The sequence below is a fragment of the Pleurodeles waltl genome, chromosome 11, assembly GCF_031143425.1.
Source record: "Pleurodeles waltl isolate 20211129_DDA chromosome 11, aPleWal1.hap1.20221129, whole genome shotgun sequence".
Lineage (NCBI taxonomy): Eukaryota > Metazoa > Chordata > Amphibia > Caudata > Salamandridae > Pleurodeles > Pleurodeles waltl.
The window spans coordinates 941982988-941995169 of record NC_090450.1 but is presented as its reverse complement, the minus strand read 5'-3'; the positions used below and the strand labels follow the sequence as shown (position 1 = coordinate 941995169).

Genomic DNA, 12182 nt, shown 5'->3' with positions numbered 1-12182 from the left:
ACATATTACATGTGTACTAAACTAGTATCTAGCTTACACAAGCCAACTCAGTAACTTTTAACCACTGAGCTGGTTTCTAATGGATGTGCAGAAGTTTTGTATGAGGGCAACTGCACTTTTGCTGTGTAAGGGTGGATTTTACGATTTTCCGTAGCAGATTGGCTGTTCGTTAGATTCTGGAGTCGGCTATAGAATTATCTTTACTCTGAAAAAGTATTGCAACACGTGCCCAGTCTCTTGCCTAAAATTGTGGAAAAACTTAAGATTGTGGACAAGGGCATGTTGTATAGCCTACGTTAACAGCAGAGCTTATGATTTGAGATTCTTCCATGCTGCATCCAGAAGGATGACATTTTTTGACCACTCGTCTGAGGCTCAGTGGACAGAGGAGGATGGAGAAGATTAAAAGAGGTTGAATCACCTTTTCTTTCTTTTAATTCAGATGGCATTGTTTCTGGTTCCATTGCAAATTCTGGTCAAAGTTCATCTCCAGCGGCAGGAAACAAGTACTCTGCTCCACAAGGGTCAGTTTGTTCTACACCTCTTGCCCAAAACAATCGCTACACCAAAGATCAAGATTTTCGACCCAAATCTACTGGCCGAAAGACTCCTACTATGGGCTCTCCTGTGCCAGGAGCTCCTTTCCTGCGTCCAGTTCACCAGGTGCCAGTGGCTCCTCATGTTCCATTGGTCCGGCCTCCTCAACTTCACCCTGGACTTGTCCAAAGGATGCTAGCGCAAGGCATTCACCCACAACAACTCCCACCTCTTCTACAAACGGGTAGGGCTCTACTGGTCTTAGCATAAGTGATGTTTTTGGATTTCTAGGTTCAGAGGAGAGCTGTGAGAATTAACACTTCACTTACCCTGATCAGTTTTATTGACTTGTTCTAAAATGTATTTGAATGAATGGGCACTGATAAGCGTTTAATTGTGGTATGACAATCTTTGCCTACATGGAAGGCTAGGGCTGCATTTTGATTAATTTGAAGTCTTTCTTGTAGGTCTCTTCTAAATTGTCTCTTCTTTTCTCAGGTATGCTACCTCCAGGTTTAGATTTGTCTCATTTGCAGGGGTTATCTGCCCCAATCATTGGGCAGCCTTTTTACCAATTGCCAACTCCTGGACATCCCCTCATGAATCCACGTTCTGCAACATCCCTACAGCTAGCTGTAATGCAGCAGCAGCATCTTCAGCGTGCAGGTAAAGTTATCTTTGATTTGGTGACTCTGCAATAAATGCACATTTGTGCTGTTAGAGGCCGGGCTTAACCTTTCTGTCATCGTACATAATGGGGCAGTGGTTTGAGGATAGTGTGGACTAAAAGCTCGAGTCTGGAGTGGTCTATGTTATGCTTGAGTCTTTGCACTGACTATTACATCTCAACATATCAAATGTCCTTAGTTGGGTAGACGTTCATTCAGTTGGTGGGACATCAGGTGGTACCATTTCGGAGGCTCCCTAACATGGAAAGTCTTCAAATGCAATGTGTATAGTAAAGCAGTGTACCTCTCTCCTGGTGAGTTGGATAGACTTTATTTTAATGTGAGTGCCAGGTAACGGTAACCGCCTATAGTGTAGGTCCAAGGAAGTCTAGAAATGCATTTATTTGGCCTACAATACCTGTGTCCAGTGCTGTTACGGTCATGTTAGTTTAATGCCTTATTTTCATTGACTTGGTCTGCAAGGTGGGATAAAAGCTTGGTGCGTTTTCACTTGGCAATAACTCAGTACAACTCTGTAATCTCTTGTCACCCACTTTGTCTTCTGAAGTCTACTCTGTAGAGTTGTCTACTTTCAAACTGATTGATCTTTCACTTTTATAAACTTAGACGCTGCTAAAGGTTTGTTATGACTTTTTTGCAGCAAAAATGTGCTTTACTGTTTTATCTGAGAAATTTCTTGTACTTTCAGGTTCTGGATCTCATAATGCACACCCAAGCAGGTCAGGGCTCCCCTTGATGCAGTCTCAGATGGAGCCGCGCCACAGAAGCACTTCCCCTGTTGGCTTATCGAAATGGTTTGGTTCAGATGTCCTGCAGCAGCCCCTACCATCCATGCCAGCCAAAGTAATTACTGTGGATGAACTGGAATATCGACAGTGAAACTGGACTTGGCAATGCCAAGGCAGTCTTCGAGGGGAGCAGAGTCTGCAGCTTCAATCTGCATAGGTTCTACAAACCATGGCGTAGAACAATAGTCTGCATCATGATCGTTGATCCTCAGTGAAGTGTCTGAGGTTGGCATCTTTCTACGAATTTTTTTTCTCCCTGTGGGAGGTCTGTTCAGACTCATTAATGAAGCAGAAACAGCAGCCTATTCCCTGTGTCCAGAATGAACGCTTTCCACATGTCTGCCAGAGGGGACAGGTAGGACTAGGCTGAGGCTGATCCTGTAGTTTTTTTTGTTTTTTGTTTGTATAATATGAAAGGATGGCTTCATGAAGTGACTTCATTGCACCGAGGTGGCCACCAAGGGCTCTTGCACAGACCATGAAATGGTTAGACCCTTGTGTACAGATTGTATAAAGGAACTTTTTTTTTTTGTATATATACACACACCTACAAGATGGCGACTTTGTTTTTCTTTTGGAACCCCTACTGCTGTACATAAGAGTAACTGGCGTCTTTAGTTTATATCCTCAGATTGGACAATCTCCCTTTATTCTACATGCAGGCCCTTCCCTTTTATTTTGTGAACTTAGTTGTAGACACCAAGTGAGTGACGGCAAATGGTAATGTTGCTGTCTTTCCTTTTTGCTGCTGGTTTCTCTCAAATGAGACTCCTGACATTATCTGGCCCTGTGATGTTCCGTGAATTGTACATGGTTTTGGTGAGTGACTGGATGTGGGAGGATGGATACTCTGTGCTGTCTGCTGATGTCTAGGAATAAAATCTCTGTCCGTAGAGCTTATATAGCGGATTTGTTCACCAAGCCCATTCCCTTTTCCTGGCGGTGGATGAGAGTGTTGCGGTTCTGATGGAATGATTTGTTTTTCATAGATATGACTGGAATAGCTTCTGCCCCACCCAGGCTGTGCGTTGGATAACCCGATCACATTATTCACGAACAGAACTACTTCGAGTTCTGTGCTTCCCCCACACGTTTATATTTAATTTAATGGTACGTTATGACTTGGCCAAGTATATAAATTTTCTGACCTTTCGTAACCCTGTTAATCTTCTTTCATTTCTCCCCTCCCCCTTGAATCCCTCACACCTGCCCCCTCACTGACCTTTTATTTCCTTCATTGAGGTGAATTGCTGCCCTTTTTTGTTTTTTTTGTTTTTTTTGGTTGAACTTCAAAAATTGTGTACGTTATGTATGGGGAAAGAAGCACAACCAGCAAAATAAAGAATCCCGTGTTGGGACAGACTCCTATTCTGTGTGATAATTCCTGCTTTGCCTTCATTTAAAGGGAGGGGGGGGGCCGAATTGTACCAAATAAGTTCTTGTAGTTGGTTTCTTGAATATTGATTTGATTTCCTAAATAGGTTTTCATTTTGTTTGCAATATTAACTATTTCTGTTGAATACTTGCTCTCTCCTCTTTATTGCGAGGTAGTGTGATCTTCCACGTTAATCTCTTGATGTTGAAGACTTGTGCCTAAATCTAGTCTCCTTATTTAGATTCCAGTTTTTTCATATTTCCTAAATTGGCAGCAGTTCTATACTCCTTTTTTGTATTGTTTTAAAAAAAATGTATTGAACAAACTTGCATAAGTGAGAACCTCTGCCATTTATGCATACTCTTAACCTAATAATTCTAAGAGTACATGTATGAGGTATAGCAAACAAAAGGCAATTGTAAAAGAAGCATCCAACCCATGCTGCCTGTTGCATCTAATGTTTAACGGGACTAACGAAGAACCACTCTTCCAGCCCTATGGCCTGAATTTGAGGGAGTCCTGTCATAAAATGAATGGGCAGTGGAATGTCTCAAGGCTGTTCTGATGCTGGCTTGTCACTTCTAGCATCATCAGTGAATGACCACCTGTAGGAAGTTGGCTCTGTATGCACTATTTCAAAGTAAGGAATAGTATGCACAGTCCAAGGGTTCCCCTTAGAGGTAAGATAGTGGCAAAAAGAGATAATACTAATGCTCTATTTTGTGGTCGAGCAGTAGGCTTATCAAAGGAGTAGTGTTAAGCATTTGTTGTACATACACACAGGCAATAAATGAGGAACACACACTCAGAGACAAATCCAGCCAATAGGTTTTGTTATAGAAAAATATATTTTCTTCGTTTATTTTAAGAACCACAGGTTCAAATTCTACATGTAATATCTCATTTGAAAGGTATTGCAGGTAAGTACTTTAGGAACTTTGAATAATTACAGTAGCATATATACTTTTTACATAAAACACATTTAGCTGTTTTAAAAGTGGACAGTGCAATTTTCACAGTTCCTGGGGGAGGTAAAGTATTGTTAGGTTTTGTAGGTAAGTAAACCACCTACGGGGTTAAGATTGGGGTCCAAGGTAGCCCACCTTTGGGGGTTCAGAGCAACCCCAAAGTTACCACACCAGCAGCTCAGGGCCGGTCAACCGCAGAGTTCAAAGCGGTGCCCAAAACGCATAGGCTTCAATGGAGAGAAGGGGGTGCCCCGGTTCCAGTCTGCCAGCAGGTAAGTACCCGCGTCTTCGGAGGGCAGACCAGGGGGGTTTTGTAGGGCACCAGGGGGGGGACACAAGTCCACACAAAAAGTACACCCTCAGCAGCGCGGGGGCGGCCGGGTGCAGTGTAGAAACAAGCGTGGGGTTTCCAATGGGAGTCAATGGGAGACCAAGGGGTCTCTTCAGCGGTGCAGGCAGGCAAGGGGGGGGGGGGGGGGGGGCTCCTCGGGGTAGCCACCACCTGGGCATGGGAGAGGGCCTCCTGGGGGTCACTCCTGCACTGGAGTTCCGATCCTTCAGGTGCTGGGGGCTGCGGGTGCAGGGTCTTTTCCAGCCGTCGGGATGTTAGTCAGTCAGTCGCGGTCAGGGGGAGCCTCGGGATTCCCTCTGCAGGCGTCGCTGTGGGGGTTCAGGGGGGACAACTTTGGTTACTCAGTCTCGGAGTCGCCGGAGGGTCCTCCCTGAGGTGTTGGTTCTCCACCAGTCGAGTCGGGGTCGCCGGGCGCAGTGTTGCAAGTCTCACGCTTCTTGCGGGGATTGCAGGGGTCTTTAAATCTGCTCCTCTGAAACAAAGTTGCAGTCTTTTTGGAACAGGGCCGCTGTCCTCTGGAGTTTCTTGTTCCTCTTGAAGCAGGGCAGTCCTCTGAGGATTCAGAGGTCGCTGGTCCTGGAGAAAGCGTCGCTGGAGCAGGTTTCTTTAGAAGGCAGGAGACAGGCCGGTAGGACTGGGGCCAAAGCAGTTGGTGTCTTCCTCCTTCTGCAGGGGTTTTCAGCTCAGCAGTCTTCTTCTTCGGTAAGTTGCAGGAATCTAAATTCTTAGGTTCATGGGAGCCCTTAAATACTAAATTTAAGGGCGTGTTTAGGTCTGGGGGGTTAGTAGCCAATGGCTACTATCCCCGAGGGTGGGTACACCCTCTTTGTGCCTCCTCCCTGAGGGGAGGGAGGTCACATCCCTAATCCTATTGGGGGAATCCATCTGCAAGATGGAGGATTTCTAAAAGTCAGTCACCTCAGCTCAGGACACCTTAGGGGCTGTCCTGACTGGCCAGTGACTCCTTGTTTTTCTCATTATCTCTCCTGGACTTGCCGCCAAAAGTGGGGGCTGGGTCCAGGAGGCGGGCATCTCCACTAGCTGGAGTGCCCTGGGGCATTGTAACACGAAGCTTGAGCCTTTGAAGCTCACTGCTAGGTGTTACAGTTCCTGCAGGGGGGAGGTTTGAAGCACCTCCACCCAGAGCAGGCTTTGTTTCTGTCCTCAGAGAGCACAAAGGCTCTCACCGCATGGGGTCAGAAACTCGTCTCTCAGTAGCAGGCTGGCAGAGACCAGTCAGTCCTGCACTGAACAATTGGGTAAAATACAGGGGGTATCTCTAAGATGCCCTCTGTGTGCATTTTTTAGTAAATCCAACACTGGCATCAGTGTGGGTTTATTATCCTGAAGTTTGATACCAAACTTCCCAGTATTCAGTGTAGCCATTATGGAGCTGTGGAGTTCGTTTTTGACAGACTCCCAGACCATATTCTCTTATGGCTACCCTGCACTTACAATGTCTAAGGTTTTGCTTAGACAGTGTAGGGGCATAGTGCTCATGCACTTTTGCCCTCACCTGTGGTATAGTGCACCCTGCCTTAGGGCTGTAAGGCCTGCTAGAGGGGTGACTTACCTATGCCACAGGCAGTGTGGGGTTGGCATGGCACCCTGAGGGGAGTGCCATGTCGACTTACTCGTTTTGTCCTCACCAGCACACACAAGCTGGCAAGCAGTGTCTGTGCTGAGTGAGGGGTCCCTAGGGTGGCATAAGACATGCTGCAGCCCTTAGAGACCTTCCTGGCATCAGGGCCCTTGGTACCAGGGGTACCAGTTACAAGGGACTTACCTGGATGCCAGGGTTGTGCTAATTGTGGAGACAATGGTACATTTTAGGTGAAAGAACACTGGTGCTGGGGCCTGGTTAGCAGGGTCCCAGCACACTTCTCAGTCAAGTCAGCATCAGTATCAGGCAAAAAGTGTGGGGGGGGGGGTAACTGCAACAGGGAGCCATTTCTTTACACCACCTAATGGCGAGGTTTTGACAAATGGATTTTTTTCTTTTCTGCTGCTCTGAGGCCCCACACATTGTCACCATAAAGTAACAAGTAGTACTTTGATTGCTTTCTGAGCATTGGCTATGTCTCTCACAAGCCAGGAGTAAAATGCCTAGTTTATTAGGCATAATTTCAAGGAATTACACTGTAAATCTCAAAGTAGTGTTAAGCATTTATTTGACTTTACCATGATACCTCGAATGATCGAATTGCTTACCAGTATATTGTGGTGCATGCCATTGTATGTAGTACGTCACAGTTATCAAATTCGTCCACAGCATGTCTGTCAACAAGCATGTAGTTTTTAGGTATCTTCCATATTTTCATACTATTACCCTTAAGAACTGCAATCTCAAATGGTTTGCTAGGGTCCCAATTGGGGTGTTGGAACCCTTTCAAAGGACCACAGAGCAAGCTGGAATTACAGGGCCCATCTGGAGGTTGTGGTGGTTTCATTCTTGTTGTCCTGGTGCCTGACTTAAATACTAGACTTTAATTGCGAACATGGGATAGAGCTGTTAAAGGCATTTTTGGGGAAGGCAGATACAGGTTACAAAAGGGTACGTAACTCAAAATGCCCCAGTGCCAATAACTTGATTGTCCAGTGCTGTTATTTAGCATATGTAATAAATTATACTTTTTACACTAAACGCAGGACTGGGTTCCCCCTTGAATCCTCTTGACCTCCCCCACCCTCTCTACCATTCTCCTTTGAGCAGTGGGGAAGGGGACCAAAGGCGCCTACCTGAGTCCCAGCATCGTGGTGCTTCAGCCCCGATGTTGATTCAGCCAGACTGGTCCCCTGGCCAGAGCCTGCAGCCTCTTTCTGCAGTGACCAGTCCCTATACGAAAGCACTGGGCACCCAATGCTGTTTTGCACTCTGTACCTGGTCGTCCCTGTGCCACGGAGGGTGCACTGTGGGTGCTGCCTTTGGACCTGCCTATTGCTCACCTTAACCCCAGGAGATTTCTTGTAAGACGCTGTATTCTACCTGTTTGCAGAACTTGTTTTTCCTTTCATAGGCTAACATTGCAGAACTCAAAAGTTGCACAGTGACCACTTAATGTGAAAAGAATTCCTATTTAAAAATGTGCATACCTTACTGATTTCTCTGTTGCCTAAACATGTATAAAGATATCATTTTTATAAAATGATGTGGATCTCCTTTCGGAGTTATCTAATGTTCGATGGCATATGTTGCTGCAGATACACATGTTTGGCACAGTCCGCTGCCTGGTGTTGGGCTCGGAGTATTACAAGTTGTTTTTCTTCGAAGAAGTCTTTTTTGGTCACGGGACCGAAGGACTCCTCCCTCTTCGGCTCCATTGCGCATGGGCGTCGACTCCATCTTAGATTGTTTTTTTCCGCTGTCGGGTTCGGACGTATTCCTTTTCGCTCCGTGTTTCGGTTCGGAAAGTTAGTCAATCTCGGAAGAAAGCGTCGGTATTGTTCCGTTCGGTATCGGGATAGTTAGGTACATCGACACCGATCATCGGAAGACTTTGGGGTAGCTTCGATTCCCCCATCGGGGCCTGGTCGGCCCGACCGCGTGCGACATCGAAGCCGATGGAACGGACCCCGTTCCGTTTCTGCCCAAAATGTCACAGTAAGTATCCTTATACAGATCAGCACTTGGTCTGTAACTTGTGCTTGTCCCCCGAGCACAAGGAGGATACCTGTGAGGCCTGTCGAGCCTTCCGGTCCAGAAAAACACTCCGGGACCGAAGAGCCAGGCGTCTACAAATGGCGTCCACGCCGACAAAACAACGTTTCGACGACGAAGAGGAAACCTTCTCGGTTCCGGAATCAGAATCCGGAGACTCCGACGTCGAACAACAGCAACAAACTGTGAGTAAGACGTCAAAGTAAAACCATCGACAAAACGAAAGCCCAGGGGACGCCACTGCCAACAGGCCATGGCTCGACCCATAAAACAGGCGACCCGTCGAAGGCGCCGAAAAAGGGCACGCCCATAGCGAAGACACCCGACTCCGGTCGAGGGACCGCCATGGAGCAACCTCTGAGCCGAGAAAGCGGCTCCGAGAGACAAAAACAAGATACCGGCACCGAAAAACATCTGCACCGAGAATCCATGCCGAAAGGAACAAATTCTGTCGGTGCCGAAACCGAAAAAAGATTCTCTCTCGGCGCCGAAAAATACCACACCTTCATCCTACTCAGAGGAACAAGGAATAAGTGGCCAGATGCACAGATTTGGACAAGAGCTCCAAAGTGTAGAATCAGACTACACACAAAAGAGACTGTACATTCAGCAAGACACAGGGAAGATATCAACCCTTCCCCCAATAATGAGGAAAAGAAGGATCAGTCTCCTCAAGGATGACGCACAACCACAAGCCAAAGTGGTCAAAAAAGTCACGCCTCCGCCCTCTCCACTACAACAGGCATCGCCGGCGCAAACACTGCCACAAATGCACTCACCAGCGCAAACTACCATAAGTCAAGATGATCAGGATCAAGACGCTTGGGACCTATACGACACCCCAGTGCCGGACAATGATCCAGATTCATACCCCACAAAGCCGTCACCGCCAGAGGACAGTACCTCATACTCACAACTGGTGGCTAGGGCTGCAGAATTCCACAATGTCCAACTGCATTCAGATCCTATAGAGGATGATTTTTTATTTAACACCCTCTCGGCTACACATAGCCAATATCAATGTCTCCCAATGCTACCGGGGATGTTACGGCACGCAAAACAAATTTTTGAAGAGCCCGTAAAATCAAGAGCCATCACCCCAAGGGTGGATAAAAAATACAAACCACCACCCACAGATCCAGTGTTTATTACTTCGCAGTTACCACCTGACTCCATAGTAGTAGGGGCAGCTCGCAAAAGAGCAAATTCCCATACATCTGGTGACGCCCCACCTCCGGACAAAGAAAGCAGAAAATTTGATGCGGCAGGAAAAAGAGTAGCATCACAGGCAGCCAACCAGTGGCGCATCGCAAATTCTCAAGCGCTGCTGGCCAGATATGACCGCGCTCACTGGGATGAGATGCAACTTCTCGTAGACCATCTTCCCCAAGAATACCAAAAAAGGGCGCAGCAAATAGTTGAAGAGGGACAAACGATCTCAAACAATCAAATCCGCTCTTCACTGGACGCAGCCGATACTGCAGCGAGAACAGTCAACACTGCTGTCACCATAAGGAGACACGCTTGGCTCCGCACTTCAGGCTTCAAACCTGAAATCCAGCAGGCTGTCCTTAATATGCCCTTCAACGAAAAACAACTTTTTGGCCCTGAAGTGGATACAGCCATTGAAAAACTTAAAAAGGACACAGACACGGCCAAGGCCATGGGCGCACTCTACTCCCCGCAGAGCAGAGGCTCTTTCAGAAAAACTCCATTTAGAGGGGGGTTTCGTGGCCAACCCACAGACACCACCAGCCAACAAACAAGAACCACACCATATCAGGGTTCCTTCCAAAGGGGAGGTTTCAGGGGATATAGGGGGGGTCAATTCCCAAGGAGTAGGGGAAGATTCCAGACTCCAAAAACACCTCCACCTAAACAGTGACTTTCAAGTCACGCAACCCCTTCACTCAACACCAGTGGGGGGAAGACTAAGCCAATTCTACCAATCTTGGCAACAGATTACAACAGACAATTGGGTATTAGCAATAATCAAACATGGCTATTGCATAGAATTCCACAACTTCCCACCAAACATCCCTCCCAAAACACGCAAAATGTCACCACAACATTTAGAACTTTTAGGACTAGAAGTTCAAGCACTACTGCAAAAGGATGCAATAGAGTTAGTACCAGTACAACAAAAAAAAAAACACAGGAGTTTACTCCCTGTACTTTCTAATTCCAAAAAAAGACAAAACATTAAGACCAATATTAGATCTCAGGACACTAAATACCTACATCATATCGGACCATTTTCACATGGTCACACTACAAGACATCATTCCACTGCTCAAACAGCAAGATTACATGACCACATTAGACCTAAAGGATGCATACTTTCATATACCAATACACCCTTCTCACAGAAAGTACCTACGGTTCGTATTCAAAGGAATACATTACCAATTCAAGGTGTTGCCATTCGGAATAACAACTGCACCAAGAGTGTTCACAAAATGTCTAGCAGTAGTAGCAGCACACATCAGGAGACAACAGATACATGTGTTCCCTTACCTAGACGATTGGCTAATCAAGACCAACACAGTAAAAAAATGCGCAAACGACACCACATTTGTCATACAAACCCTTCACAAACTGGGGTTTTCCATCAACTATACAAAATCACACCTAGAACCGTGTCAGACACAACAATATCTAGGAGCAACCATCAACACATCAAAAGGAATTGCCACTCCAAGTCCACAAAGAGTGCAGGCATTCCACAAGGTAATAAGTGCTATGTTTCCAAACCAAAAGTGAAAGCAAAATTTGTGCTAAAACTTCTAGGCATGATGTCATCATGCATAGCCATTGTCCCAAACGCAAGACTACACATGCGACCCTTACAACAGTGTCTAGCATCACAATGGTCACAGGCACAGGGTCAACTTCAAGATCTGGTGTTGGTAGACCGCCAAACATACCTCTCGCTTCTATGGTGGAACAGCAAAAATGTAAACAAAGGGCGGACATTTCAGGACCCAGTGCCTCAATACGTTATAACAACAGATGCTTCCATGACAGGGTGGGGAGCACACCTCAATCACCACAGCATTCAAGGACAATGGGATATACACGAAACAAAATTTCATATCAATTACCTAGAACTGTTAGCAGTATTTCTAGCGTTAAAAGCCTTCCAACCCATAATAACACACAAATACATTCTTGTCAAAACAGACAACATGACAACAATGTATTATTTAAACAAACAAGGAGGAACACACTCAACACAATTGTGCCTCCTAACACAAAATTTGGCAGTGGGCGATTCACAACAACATTCGCCTAATAGCACAATTTATTCCAGGAATACAAAACCAACTAGCAGACAACCTTTCGCGAGACCACCAACAAGTCCACGAATGGGAAATTCACCCCCAAGTTCTGAACAAGTACTTTCAAATTTGGGGAACACCCCAGATAGATTTGTTTGCAACAAAAGAAAACTCAAAATGCCAAAACTTCGCATCCAGGTACCCACACCGCAAATCACAAGGCAATGCTCTATGGATGAGTTGGTTAGGGATATTTGCGTATGCTTTTCCCCCTCTCCCTCTCCTTCCATATCTAGTAAACAAGTTGAGTCAAAACCAACTCAAACTCATACTGATAGCACCCACATGGGCAAGACAACCTTGGTATACAACTCTACTAGACCTTTCACTAGTACCGCATGTCAAACTACCCAACAGGCCAGATCTGTTAACACAACACAAACAACAGATCAGGCATCCAAACCCAGCATCATTGAATCTGGCAATTTGGCTCCTGAAATCCTAGAATTCGGACACTTAGACCTCACACAAGAA

General features: G+C 46.0%; 1 protein-coding gene across 8 annotated transcripts in view; it reads left to right on the top strand.

The window, feature by feature from the left end:
- EIF4ENIF1 (eukaryotic translation initiation factor 4E nuclear import factor 1) overlaps window positions 1-3382 on the top strand; it is a 72581-nt gene extending 69199 nt beyond the window's left edge. For all 8 annotated transcript variants that reach the window (XM_069215074.1, XM_069215076.1, XM_069215080.1 and 5 more), the window contains 3 exons: window positions 443-781; window positions 1036-1203; window positions 1915-3382. In XM_069215074.1, the coding sequence (XP_069071175.1) occupies window positions 443-781; window positions 1036-1203; window positions 1915-2105 (698 nt within the window). In that variant the 3' untranslated portion in view covers window positions 2106-3382. The remainder of the gene's footprint in view (window positions 1-442; window positions 782-1035; window positions 1204-1914) is intronic.
- Window positions 3383-12182: the final 8800 nt, after the last annotated feature.